At 40.8% G+C, this 14,563-nt stretch overlaps 1 protein-coding gene across 5 annotated transcripts in view; it reads right to left on the reverse strand.

Annotated features, from left to right (window-relative positions):
* Positions 1 to 758: 758 nt before the first annotated feature.
* The window catches only part of ATP7B (ATPase copper transporting beta), a 45,706-nt gene continuing 31,901 nt past the window's right edge, over positions 759 to 14,563 (reverse strand). For 3 of the 5 annotated variants that reach the window (XM_069802764.1, XM_069802762.1, XM_069802763.1), the window contains 8 exons: positions 12,864 to 13,046; positions 11,095 to 11,293; positions 9,636 to 9,782; positions 8,164 to 8,306; positions 5,518 to 5,721; positions 5,291 to 5,408; positions 4,401 to 4,503; positions 759 to 2,929 (listed from right to left, as the gene is read on the reverse strand). In XM_069802764.1, coding sequence (XP_069658865.1) covers positions 2,665 to 2,929; positions 4,401 to 4,503; positions 5,291 to 5,408; positions 5,518 to 5,721; positions 8,164 to 8,306; positions 9,636 to 9,782; positions 11,095 to 11,293; positions 12,864 to 13,046 — 1,362 coding nt within the window. In that variant the 3' untranslated portion in view covers positions 759 to 2,664. Of the gene's footprint in view, positions 2,930 to 4,400; positions 4,504 to 4,653; positions 4,757 to 5,290; positions 5,409 to 5,517; positions 5,722 to 7,463; positions 7,572 to 8,163; positions 8,307 to 9,635; positions 9,783 to 11,094; positions 11,294 to 12,863; positions 13,047 to 14,563 lie in introns of those variants that run through there. The other 2 variants (XM_069802765.1, XM_069802766.1) reach the window with 2 other exon arrangements.

The raw sequence follows: 14,563 nt of genomic DNA on the forward strand, positions 1-14,563 counted from the left end.
TTTGATTCCATAAGCCTGTTATTTCTTGTTCTACCCACCATGAACATAAAAGACACTGAAAAGATGAAAGGAATAAATTGTTCTCTTTGTGTTTGGAGACTTGTATTTCCTTTGAGTATTCTGTAGGCAAACCTACTCAAACTCCTTCGATCTTCTTCTTGTATTTCTCATGCTCATGGACTTATGTTCTCCTGTTTTCTAGATTTCTGTTAAATCTCATTGCTCTTCTCTGAACTGTCTTCATTTTGTCGTAACAAGTATGACATATAAAACTAGACCTGATATTTCAGCTAATGCCTCTCCAGAGCTGAACAGAAAGAGTTATTTTATGTCATATGGATGATACAGTCTTCATACATCTCAATGTGTCTGTTCATCTTGCAGCATCACTATGTTGTTAGAATGGGTCACAAAACGAATGCCAGCCAACTACCTGACCTTTTTCTGCCAAGCTGACCTTTAATTCCTCTGTCTCCTGTTTGCAAAGTTTTTCAGTTCTGTCCAAATTTTCAAGATGATTTTGAATCCTAATTCCACCCTTCAACATGCCTGCAACCTCACCTGCCTCAGCATACAATACAGCACTGTCTCTTTTTCCCCTGCTATACATCCTGCCTGAAATAGATCACAAAGCAGTCACAAAATCTCTCTTATGCATATGTATCCTGCAATCCAACAATCGCTGCTTATACTCTTTTTTTTTTTTTGCTATACCCCTCCAAAAAAATAAAAACAAAGACACAAAGTTATTTGCTTGCTTGTTTGTTTTTTTAAAAAAAAACACAGTATTTTTACTGTAAGCACTGGTAAGAAAACATAAAACAGTGAAACAGTAGGCCATCTTCCCCACAGGGACATGTACAGGCACCTACAGCATGTTTGAAAAGTGTGTGTGCTGTGAAAGATTTTACAGTTTTAAAATTGACTTGTAATTATATTTAAGACAGTGCTGTCAATGTTTGTTAAGGAGAGCTCAAATATAGTACTAAGAGGAAGAGAGAATAGGAAGACTTGTCCAATGCTTTAAGCACAATTCTCTTCCTCTCTGGCTTGTTTTTCATTTTTACATTAGGAGGAGCAGGATTTGAACTCATGTTGGAAACAGCTCTATATTTAAGTCAATGAAAAGTAAGTGGTTATTTCACATTGTTTAGCATAGTAATTCCTCTTTTTTCACTTTTTAGATTGGACTATAAAACTCTGGTCTCCTTACTTCAAAGTCCCACAGTTGGGAAAGGCAGCACCCTGGGACCCAACTCAGTGCACCAGAGCCATTGATTCCTACTGTCCTGACTCAAAAAAGTGTTAAGGGATGAATTTGACATTCACAGAGACAAAGTTACTGCAAGCTTTGGTAAAAACATTAAAGTGAAAAAAGGGTTGTTCAGCACCTTGATTTCTCATTAAACTAGAGCAAAGAGGGAAATTAAAACCGATTCAAAACATGAATGCAAATTTACATTAAAATTCAAGCTATTACAAATCTTAGTTCAAGTCCTTCTGTCATCAGAAAAGGTTATTTATATGACAGCAAATAGAAGCCTCACATTTTAAGGCCATTTTTCCACCTTTACCATTTAAACTTTTGGCTCCATTTTAAGCAACCAGCAAGCTGGTTAACTTATGCAATAAACTCGCTCCATTCAGCCATGCTGGAGTCACAGCAGTGCTAGTTCTGCTCTCAGTCACACCATGGTAAATACCACCTTTGCTCACACTGGCATAAATTTTTCACTCTGTCAGAGGGAAGAGACAGACAACCGCTCGACTGTCAGGAGCTTCACGGGGTCCTGCAAGGTATCCACAGGGAAAGGATATGCTAACTTGGACCAGGAATTGCTCTGCCTTTGTGGACTTCAATAGGAATGGAAAAGTTCCTGGTGACTTAAAGGAGTTTGTCCCAAACAGGAATATCTGTAAACATAATAACAACTCATAGAAGGTATCTTGTGCAAAAAAAGGGGAAAAAAGGGCTCATATGGAGCAAAAGAGAAAATCTAGGAGAGCAGTGGGAATGACAGAACAAGTTTAGCAATGGAAATGTGCGTCAAAATGATGCAATACCTGAAAACAAGTGAAAATCTTTGAAAGAGACCATTCAGAGAGTTACAGTTAGTGAAACACCAAAGCATTTTTGGTCCAAGGAGACGCACATGAATCCTAAATACAAAGTGCTCTCACAGTGATGTGACTAGTTAGAATTCTGTGTAGAAATACAAATTCCGACCACAGAGCTCCTTATGCCATGGCCATTTTCAGTTGGACACAGAAATTAATATTTGGCAGCTCTGAACATACTTTTGCTTCATGTGCTCTTGAAAGAATAAAGTTAGAAAGAGTGAAAAGTATGAAATTTGGTGCCCAGCAAACAGTCCAGAAGAGAGAAATTCTTTTAGACTCTGAAAAGTACAATTTTACATTATTTCATTAACTGCTGTGTGCAGAGGAGCCAGTTCATTATAGAGCCACAGATTCTTTCCGTGACTAGAAATAATTGGTGACCTGAAAAAAATCCACAATCCATACAACCCAACATCGAGCTGAGTTGCAATTTTGTGAGCTGAAGGAATGACTTCACCTACAACCTTGAAGCTCCTGATGAAATAAGTCGGTCCCATCACTGGTGAGGAGGAACGTTTCCTCCTATACTAAGAATATAGTGCTTCAGATGTACTGTTCTTCATCTCCTCCATTCATGAGCAATGACCACTTGTCCCCTTCCTCCTCAACAAAACCATTACGTCTTGGCAGCTTGTCTGAAGTCAAGGAAGAGAGAGACACTTGGCTAATCTGATCCCAAGGAGACGGTCTGGATGAATCCCTCCTCCTATCATCCATTCCAATATGAACACTGATTTGGGAAGGAGTAAGTGGCTTCATGCGGCCTTGAGCTTGTGCTTCATAACTTTCTGTGTCTGGCTTCTTATAACTAAGAAGAGAAAGAGAAAAGATGTTTAGTACCAAGAAGAGTCTTAGACATTAGAACAAATCAGAAACTTCTGATAACCGAAATGTTTCCTGCACTTCAGACACAATGTTAACGGCTAAGAGTACTGGTCACACGGCATTAAGACATTTCAATAATAAAAGAGTGGGACCTCAAAGTGAGGTTCTTTAAGAAAATTTATGAGTTTGATGAATTATGAAAGGGTTTGTAGTAGACAGTTGCAGGGGAATGGACTTGATAACCCAAAAGTCACTTTCTGATTCAATGTATTCTAGGTCAAGAAAAGCCCAGCAATGGCAAGTATGCATGGTCTTCTTCACATATATGTATTATTGTGTTCTTTGGAAACTGAAGTTCTGTTCAGCTGATGTGAAGCTTCAGGAAAGATTATTGTCCTATAGAGTATACTGTAATACAGCTTTCATAAGTCTGAAGCCAAATATGTTTTGGGGGGGTTCTCAATATCTAACCACAATGGTGTCTGATACTTAACATAAAGAGCACAAGATCAAAAGAACTGGAGAATAAAGGAATCCCTTTACAGAAATTTCTCATCCTTTGGATAACTACACACAGAAAGTTTAGGATGAAAATCCTGTAGTGGTAGGGCTGATTCTCCAAACAGACATGAGCACGTATGTAGTTTTTATTCTAGATTGTGGTCTCATTGAGCATTTGCAGGATCAGAAATATGATGCAGCAACAGATTTCCTATATTAGTTTATACTATACTGTATTATATTGTACTATACTATACTACACACTACAGAAGACCCCATCTACAGTAGAAATATGTGAAGGTTTGGACTAACTTCAGACATCTTATTTTTCAAAGATGTTTGCTTTCAATGCTGTTAAAAACAGGTCCACTGTAACTGCACCCAAAAAATGTAGCATAAAAAAATTAATAGAATTTGAAAAACCTTGTTATAGTTCAGAAATTGGTTCGGAATCACTTCCAAAACAATAGAGGAAGACACTTTAGCAAGGTGCAAAAGATTAAATACACTGCTTCTCTGCTTCTCTCTAGCTAAATTAAATAGACAAAAAAAAAAAATCAAAACAGGTACAAATCTTTTAAAAAACATCTACTGCTACATTATGGAGAACTATCTTCTGAATGATTTGTTCAGTTGATATTCACAGCAAAACCAGTACTGATCATTACCTCACTTGGTATTGAACTAGATCTCCAACACAGGTGCCCAGGTGGCATCCAGCCACACTTTTAGCTGCTAGGTAAAGAATGGTCCAGAATGGTACTGTCTTAGTCCAGGTTTGTTCATAACAGTGACATCTGTCTCTTTTGGAGCCAGGGATTAGAGAGAACAACCCCAAGCTAAAGGACTGTCAGGTACTTTTAGGTATACGAAGCCCAAAGTAACGTCTCACTTGAGTATGAGCAGCGGTGCTGCCTACAGTTCCCCAGTTGATTAGGGTTAAGACAACTTGCCATTTCAGCTGCAGGGAAGACAGCACAACAGACACAGAAGAAGCTGCCATTGCAGCTGATCCCATCCAAGGCTGAAGCACGAGGCCAACAGGCATGAACACACCTAGCAAAAAAACATATGGACGTGAGCCAGAGCCGCCTGTCCCAATACAGACATTTCTGTCCCTGCATATCATAGAACAGATCAGCTGTTCTACAACATGACTTGCTGAGACCTCCATAAACACAACTAGATTGATATGTATTTACTCACTTAGTTTTAAATACGTCCCTTCCGTTGCAAGGGATGACCTTTGCACCAATTGAGCTACAAGACTGCGGCCACAAGGTAAGACTATTCGTCCCTTCCAGCTACTCTGCACATATGAAACAAAGCAAAAGCAACAGAAAGACAAAGCAATAGTCCAGGCAAAGGAGGGAGAAGTTACTCCTAAAGAAAAAGAGGAGTGCTTGAAGTAAGTTTTAAGGAGGAATTTGGAGTATGAGACAATGTCTGAGAAAAGCAGAGAATTCAAGTGGTAGGAGAGAAAATGCGTGATTCGGGGTGAATAAATGAGGGAGCACCCAGAAGTGGGATGGTATCTCTGATTAGAGCTGCATTTGAATATACAGAAACTAATCCCCAAGTAGTGCTATGTGAAATAAAAGCATGGTTTTAATTTCATTATATGAGAATTTATTCCCAAGAGTTTAAAATTTGGGGAACTAAGATTTTTTTCTACAACATGAAAAAAAGAAAAAAGAACGTATTTATTTTGTCCTCCTTCTGCCAAGTTCTAAATACTCTGGGAACCTCTCTTTGGTTCCTTGAGCAGGAAATCCTGTGAAAGGCACCACAGAGCTCAACTGTGCTGCTGTCTTCAACAGGCTGAGCTCTGGCAGTCACATACCTGCTGCTATGGGTATTCCAAGCAGATTATAAATTAAGGCAAGGATCAGATTTATTCGGATTCTTCGAACTGTTCTCTTTGATAAACGAATACTGGCAACTACATCCAGCAAGTCATTCTGCAAGACAGAAGAGCATTGGAAGTTTTCCACATGCAGTCTTCAGAACACCAAAGCAAAAAGAGGAGTGTCAGTGATAAAGAGGACAGGTCAAAACTGTAGTGCTCACTCGGATAAGAACAACATCTGCTGCTTCAATGGCAACATCAGTGCCCGTTCCAATTGCAATTCCAACATCGGCCCTGGCTAGCGCAGGGGAATCATTGACTCCATCACCAACCATCGCAACCTTCCTCCTCCCATTTTGGAGCTCCTGGACCTTTGCAACCTTGTGAGAAGGAAGAACCTCAGCAAAGACTTTTTTGATCCCAACCTATGTAGAAAGAAAGAAACACACACAGTTGGTGATACGCTTCATGCTGAAAGGAAGAGCCATTTGCTGTTCTGGGTGAAGGGGAAACAAAGGAAGATCAACCAAACTGATTCCAGTGGAGGCAACACTTGCAAGCTACACAGAAAGCTGAAGAGCAAAATGCCTTTGGCATAAGAAAGGGACTGATTACAGCCCCTTCCACCTTAACTGCAGAGATGCTGGCAAACCATGTTCTGCCCTTAGCGTCATGCCCCCAGGGCTTCTGAAGCTCTACCGCCCTGGCAGTAAAGGTTTGATGGTTAAAAGAGCCAGTTTTCAGGTAATAGTGCTGCTTGATGCACCAAAAAAGTTGCAGTGAAATCACAGAATCATAGAATGGTTTAGGTTGGAAAAGACCTTTAAGATCATTGAGTCTAACCATTAACCTAGCACTGCCAAGTCTACCTCTAAACCATGTCCCTAAGTGCCACATCTACACATCTTTTAAATCCCTCTGGGGATGGTGACTCAACCACTTCTCTGGGCAGCCTCTTCCAATGCTTGACAACACTTTTGGTGAAGAAATTTTTCCTAATATCCATTCTAAACCTCCCCTGGCGCAACTTGAGGCTGTTTCCTCTTGTCCTATCACTTGTTACTTGGGAGAAGAGACTGACCCCCACCTCACTACAACCTCCTTTCAGGTAGTTGTAGAGAGCGATAAGGTCTCCCCTCAACCTCCTTTTCTCCAGGCTGAACAACCCCAGTTCCCTCAGCCACTCCTCATAGGACTGGTGCTCTAGACCCTTCACCAGCTTCGTTGCCCTTCTCTCGACACACTCCAGCACCTCAATGTCCTTCTTGTAGTGAGGTGCCCAAAACTGAACACAGTATTCAAGGTGCAGCCTCACCAGTGCTGAGTACAGGGGGATGATCACTGCCCTGCTCCTGCTGGCCACACTACTTCTGATGCAGGCCAGCATGCTGTTGGCCTTCTTGGCCACCTGGGCACACTGCTGGCTCATATTCAGCCGGCTGTCAACCAGCACCCCCACATCCTTTTCTGTTGGGCAGCTTTCCAGCCACTCTTCCCCAAGTCTGTAGCGTTGCACGGGATTGTTGTGACCCAAGTGCAGGACCCAGCACTGAGCTTTGTTGAACTTTATACAATTGGCCTCAGCCCATCGACCCAGCTGTCCAGATCCCTCTGTAGAGTCTTCCTACCCTCGAGCAGATAATGCAATGCTGGAACCATGTACAATTGGGCAGTTACACTAGGGGAAATACAGAAATGCCAAGTATGTGCAAGTCTCAGGGAGACTACAAAAATAAAGCAGATGGCTGGCTAAACGCTTCTACCCATCCACATCGCAACTAATATGGAGTTGCTACCAATGGCTTTAGCACTGTTGTAGAAAAACAGGTGGGTGTACTAAAGAGGGCTGGGATAATGGCCCTGGTTTGGCTGCCTCACCAGGCAGAGATCAGCTCTCTTCACTACACAAGGTAGAAGCTCCCTTTTAACCTTTCAAAAAGTAACATTTAAAAAGTTTTTTAGGACTGACTTTCCATTTTTCCATTGGAAAGGAAGTAAGTGCCAAATATTCAGAGAAAATGTAGGTTGGCACAGACTGAGCTTGTTTGAAAACTTTACCTGAGGGCCTAGAACCATAAATCGAAGCTTGTTTCTGAAATACTTCTTAACAAAGAAAGTTGGGTGGGAAAGCACTTTACCACAACTGAACACAAAAGCAAAAGCATGAAACAAGATAGAAGCATTAAAGCATCACACTGAGAAACAAAACAGACCTCACAACATACAAGAACGTGCATACCACAGTGCTGGCTGAGTTAGCTGTGTAGTGGGATACCTGAGGAAAGCAAGGTGGCACAAAGTAGATTAGAAGTAGACCAATGCAAAGGGAAAGAGGGAAATGAAGGGAAAAGAAGGTAGACTGAGAATTTGGCTTTGCCTTTGGAGCAACTTTTATCATTTGAGATCAAGGAAACCTCATATAAACCCAAACTCTTTTAGACTGCTATGCTTCTTAACAATAATTCTTACTGTTATTACTATGTTACCCTTAAAGATAATGACAAAACCCCACTTCCCTTATTGGGAACAGGACTGGACCTTAAAGGAACTTTCCCTCATCACTAACCAAACACGACTGCCCTTCAGTGAAGGGAAGCGGGAGGCTTCAGTTCAGCAACAGACTAATTACTGCAAGAAACTCTGTACCTCTGGAGAAGTATTGACTGCTTGTCCTCAGTGGGATCTTAATGCAGCTACTGGCCTTTACTATGCCATAGGACCTGACCAGATTTTCAGTCCAATTCAAGAAAGTTAGTCTTCATTTAACGTACCCAGGGAAACTCTGAGTTCCTGCTCTGAATTCACTGGGGTAAGCAGAGTTTTAGAACTTCATCATGTATTTTTTTGAAATGCAAAGAAGCAGATACCTGAGTAGCAATGGCTTTTGCAGTTTTTCTGTTGTCCCCCGTTATCAGCACAACATCTATTCCCATGTTTTTCAGTGTGTGCACAGCAAGGGCTGCCTCCTGCTTGACAGTGTCTGCTATTGCAATCATTCCGCACAACACACCTGCACAAAGAAACATCCTCTGTTAGAGAGAGCTGTGGGAGGCAAAGTGGCAGCAAGAGAACGGGACTTCACCTCCATCACACCATGGTGGCTTGTGAAATAACACATTCTGGGCAATACTGACACTCATAAGCCTACAGTTTTCTAAGTTATGGTCTCTTTCTTACACGCGCACACACACACACACTTTTCTCATTTATCTGTTTCACATAGAACAACAAACACTTTTGATATTTAGGGACCAGGAGGAAGGGGAGAAGATGAGGGTAGCTTTTAAACATGCCTGACTTCTAAATTTTATGGTACAGACAAATACAATAGTGGGCCAGAGAAAGTTTTGGTATTTGTGCCCCGGTCAGATGTTGAAGCCAATCCTCCAGGAGGAAGCATATAGATATCTGGTTTTATGTCCCTAATCTTTCATAGCTGGATCTCTATTATAATTAATTACTTTCCTATGGAAGTGTTGCACCTGCCTTCCAACACATTGACTCAACAGTGCATCCACGTTTCCTTCACATGACTTACAAAAATCTCACATTGGTTTATCATTGCATGTTACCTTTCAAAGGTAAGGACTTAAGTAGGTTTTGCACCCCTGTATCTCTATTTGCTATCACCAGCAGCAGTAGGAACACCAGATGTACATCAGGGCCCTTACTTTCATGCAAAGAGCACTTGATTTTGCCGGACTGCTGATGGAGCCCAGGCTGAGACATGCAAATGCATCTCAAAATTGCTCTCTAGGAGCACCAAGAATATTTATTCAGTAATTGAATCAGAGGCACCATTTCAAGATCACAGTTGCACTGGCAATCTATCACCGTTACAGCAGTTTCTCATATTAAGGTATTGTCTGGGATCTCTTTCTGCGAAGCATAGAACAGAACCCCTCCAGCAAAACTCATTTAGTCTAATCTATTTTACTTGAATGACCTAATGAATCATCATGTTTATTCATGAAATGTTTTGAAATCAGTGATGCAATAGGTTGCCTGTGACCCTTAAGTGATGTAAAGTCAGGATGGGACGTGGCACTGCCCTGGCACTGCTTTTCTGAACAACAGTCTAGACAACAGGAAGTTCAGAAATTAATACTTAAATTAAAAACTACCCAACAAAATCTTACAAACATTGTTCTGAGGTGAAAGCTTCTTTTGAGAACACCTTGATACTTTGCAGTTCACAACCAGTTCTGCACTAAAAGATTAGTAGTTTCTTGACACTAAGCCACTGATCAATTGCTCCAGAGTTTGTTTTTATCCGTTTCATGGTAGGATCTACTGATTAATAACTGATTATTAAGTCACTCCAAAGAAGAGCAATTACCATCTATAGCCACTAGTATGGCAGTCTGTCCTTTCGTTTCATGGTCTGTCATTGCATCATTTACATCATTTGCAATATGCAAGCCATTGCGTCGCATCCACTCACGATTTCCAATCAACACCGAGTATGTATGAGAAGCTGATGGACCTTTGTGCACAGACAAAAAGAAAAATGAGTGAACACAAGCCAGAGATGTTTGAGGATGGCAACATCAGGCTGCATTAGCTATAGAAAGATATTCTGAAGAGGTTTTCCTAATTTCTTTTTTGTGTGTGTTCTGGACTGGCAATGGTCACACCCAAGACACAAACAGAATTAGTCTTGTTGAAGGGCTGCTGTCATGGCCAAACAAATGCATAGGCACTACCTGAAGACAGACTCATAAAACTTTTCTCCTTCAAGACTCATTCTGTGCCTGTTTATACACAGAACTGCATCATGAACTTAATGGAAGTATTTGCCTATATTTGCCAGTTGGCATTGTTTTTCTGAATAAGTGCAGTATGCACATTTTGTAAATGCCATGGTGCTTTGTTCTTACAACTAGTGACTTCTTTCAAATATCAAGGCTATTTCTGGTAAGAAAAAAAGTAGTTTTGTTCTAACAAACAATGAAACAGTACGTGGAGCCCCTCATTATGAATTCAATCCAACTTCACAAGAGCTGTATGAAGCAGGTGAGAAAATATTACATTAATACCATTCACAAATGGCACATTTCTGATGATTAAAGTTCTTATTTTATTTAATTCTTCTAATAGCTTTCTCAAAAAGGTCAGGGGAGCCACAGCTTCTGAAGAGAACTAATGAACTTCTTAAGGAAGGCTTTAAATACTTTTTCTTTGTCTCCTACACTACAAAAGAGCAAAGCAGCTTCCACAGAGCCTGAAACAGAAACAAATGTACTGGCCTAATCAAAAACATCAGGCACTGAAACTCAGTTTGCAGATATAACACGCTTTATTGTGTGTCTGCTGAATAGATTTTTTTTTTAATTAAGTGCCTTGAGAGATATATGAACAGAAAACAAAAGGTCCAAGTTAATATGGAACTAAAGGGTAGGCTATAAATAGTTGCAGTAAGATAACATGTTAAAGGTAACTGCTCTAAATGTGAAGATAATGCTAACTGGCTAACTTTGCTCTCTGCTGGACCATTCTTTTATCCAAAAGGAACATTGCTGGGTATGCCTTATTGTATGGACTTTTCGAGTACCCATCACTGTAGCATCTAAATTCTTATTTAGGTTTCTGACTTGCAGAGAGATCGAGAGTAGGGGAAAGAGAAAGCTTCAATTTTTGTTAAGGTGCATTTTTATCCCTCGTGTTCTTTGCCTCCTTCTGCCATAAATCCACCTTTCTGCTGTTCCTAGTCTGATAGGATTGTTTTACAGTGGTCAGCATTGCTGACTCAGTAGCTCTCGCATTGTGACTGGCGGTCACTTGCGGGGCAGACATACCGTGTGATTCTGGGAGAGCGATCAGCGTGTTATCTCCCAGAGCAGCAGTGTTGTCCCTGCTCCTGTTAGCATCCAGCTTATCGAGACCCTCATCAGCCATGCCCAGGACAGCCTCAACGCCTCCAACTTTGCAGCTGATGCCACAGCCTGGGACTGCCTGGAAGTCAGTGCAGTATCCCAGGCTCTGAGTGCCAAGCTCCTGTGGACATAACCAGAGTTCATCATCAGTCTGTGCTGCCCACGTGGGGTACAAATATTAGATAACTCCTGCTGAAAAGAGGCCTAATTCCTCCTGTTGACAATGACTGACCGACTGAAAAGCAGCATGGGGTATCAGTAGCGCAGAACTAAAAATAAGGATGTTCTGGATGTGCTGTGGTTTAGATTTCTAGAAAGGGGCAGCAATACAGACCTCATCCAGGTCTCAGCCCTAGCACCAGCAAATCACAAAGGACAGCTTTTTTTGATAGTGCAAGGGTGAAGCAGTTACATTGGTGGTTCATGACCTCAGCCAAGACAAGGAACTAAAGAGAAATACTGTAAAAATAAGCCATACAGCTTCTGAAAAGATGCAACTTCTAATTAACATCACAGAGAACTGGCTGGGGGGTATAAGGCCTTTTATATATAAGTAAAAGTACAGTGAAAAACTGTATGCATTGCTGAAGTGATTTGGCTGGATGATAAGGAAACTGGGTCTTTCTGTTGAGTTAGAGAGAGAAGCCAGTGAGTACCTTCAAGATGAGAAAAGGGATTACCAGGACCCTATGAGTTACAAAAAAGAATGCAGAAAATATTAATTTATAAACAAGTTATTCAGGGCTGTCCCTGGAAGTTGGAATTACATGTACCCTTCAGTGACCTTCTTACAACACAGGGATGACAAGGCAGGTGGTAAGAATATCAGGAAACAGTACAGAATTGCAATTCATAGAAGCCATGATCCAGTAATAACTGGTGCATGGGATAACTACAGAAGTGTCAGGGTACTAAGACAAATTCAAAACCGGAAAATGTAAAATATAAGAGATGCAACTGAATCCTTACCCATACTCTCTTTTTGCTTCTCAATTTATATGTTAACTTCTAAATTTTACTACTGAAAGATCTATCACTAATAAGTTTGATATATTCTTTCCAAGGAATTTTTCCATAAATCAATTAATGACTTGTCTTAGCAGAAATAAATTGTTTATTTAAACCAGGCTTCTTATTTCGGTTACTATTTGTGCTTTCACTCTTCCTGAAACATTTGAGGAACACATGCAATATATAAATGACCTTTGAGGATGTGCAAAATTTGCAAAGAATTGAGTAATCTATTAATTCATTTGTGAAATTCACAAATACCACAGTCTAATATTCTGGTTTTAAAGCTGTTTGCCTGATCTATTCAGATAAGCAAGTGACTAATAGAAGCAACTGCAGTCAGGTAACATGAAATGTCACCACACACATTTGCTTCATGATGCTATTTTAAGCATAAGTATTCCTCCTGCACATATTCCACAATCCTTATTTCCTCACTAGTTCAGGAAAAACTTTATAAGACCTTGCTTGAGAAGTCCACAGCACTACCAGAAAACAAAAGCTTAGAATATGCCTTCTGGTATTGTCCAGACTAAGATGCACAATCATAAAATCTCCCAGCTTTCCAGCCTGTTACTGTTCAGGCAGGCCTGTCCCTCTGGGACTTGCTCATTTTATACAACATTGCTGCATTTGCACAGATCCCTTCAGGCCTTAGATGAAACAGGAAGGCTAAGTACCTCTTTGCAATATTTAGTAACTGCCACTCCTAAAGGATGCTCGCTGCTGGCCTCTGCAGTGCCAACCACCGCCAGTACCTTCTTCAGGGAGAGCACAGCTGTGTCTCCCAGCAAAAGCACCCTCATGACTTTTGGAACTCCACAGGTGATGGTCCCAGTTTTATCAAACATCACAGTCTTGATCTGCAAAAAATAAACCACAGTTACTGCCTAAGCCCTGCAAGCATAGGGCACATAAAATACAGGCAAGACCTTAATAACTAGTTGACTATATCCACACCAAGACAGAATAAACCTACAAAAGTAGGGATTCCTGTATGTACCTTGAACTATCTGTACAGTAGGTCTCCTTATGCTTTTTTATTCGTTCCCTATACAGTGTTTTCACTGAAGCTACAACATCATCCTGTACCTATATCAGGATCGCAGGCAACTGAGTCACTGCAGGACTTGTACAGTCCTTTGCGTGTGTGTATATGTATTCACATGCAGGATTCACACAGTGGCACCTTAATCACTTTTACCACAAGGTATATGATGCAAGGAGGGCTTTTACGAATGCTGTTCTAAACAATTAACAACAGCACTGAGGAAAGAGGACTCCGGAAGTTATTTGGTGATAGAGCAGGTGGGAAGAGTGCAAGAAGCTGCAACAAGTTCCAGAAGTAACAACCTAACCAAAACCAACCTCATGCTATTCACCAAATTCAGCAATGACTTGTCAGCCAGCCCAGCGGGTCTTGAGGAATCAGGAATGAACCAAAAACCACAGCCCCATTTATACTGAAACCCAAAGCTAAAGTAAATTCTAATCCTGAAAATAAACACAGCACAGAGAAACACAAGAACCAAAAAACTCAACGAAGTAGGCACTATTTCCATTCCCAGCTATTCCAACCCACCAACCTTGCAGAATCCAACCAGTCACTTAATTTTCCAAGCCCTGACCTTAGCCTTGCTTAGATTCAACAGGTAAAAAGTCCTGACACTAATTAGCAGTAATTTTCTGGTTTTTTGCAGACCCTTGGAAAAAATTCTGGTCTATGCTTTGTAATGTCCAGTAAGAAGAAGAATTATCAGTCTGATTAACTTATTCTTACCATCCTTTTCACTTAAAATGTTCTGCGTATGTCTAATCCAGTCTACCATAGAACATTTTAAACTCATATTCTTTTCACTGGCTGCGGACTTGTCAAACCTTCTCCTCCTTCAATCTTCTCCTTTTTTCATCAGTTTTCTGTCTTAGAAGGGCTTTTTCTGCCTCCCTTCCATCTATTTTCTATACACTAAACCAACTTCAAATCATTCCATTTTTTCTTTTACAACCTACATTTTAAACTACTGATCATGAACAATATACATTTCACAACAGCCCTCTGAGGAAAGAAGGAAAACACTGGATTATTGGGCTCTTTTGCAGAAGAGCTAAAGAGAGAGCAGAAGTCAGAAACCTCTGAGGTCATGCAGAAGATTAGCAGCTTCACTGGTATGAGGTTGCAGGAACTGCTGGCTCTCAACACTTTGCTGTGACTGCTTTGAAGAAAGATGGTCAGGTCTGTCTTCTTCACCTTAATGAGCAGCAACCAACAGAAAAATACCCAAACAACATTCTGCGGTCTTTCTTTGGACCAGCAGGATTTCCTGGGAAATTATATTTCATGTAGCAACAGCTGGGTAAGCTACAAAAGTACAGAATGAAC

This window comes from Haliaeetus albicilla, chromosome 15 (genome assembly GCF_947461875.1).
Source record: "Haliaeetus albicilla chromosome 15, bHalAlb1.1, whole genome shotgun sequence".
In the NCBI taxonomy this organism is placed as follows: Eukaryota; Metazoa; Chordata; class Aves; order Accipitriformes; family Accipitridae; genus Haliaeetus; species Haliaeetus albicilla.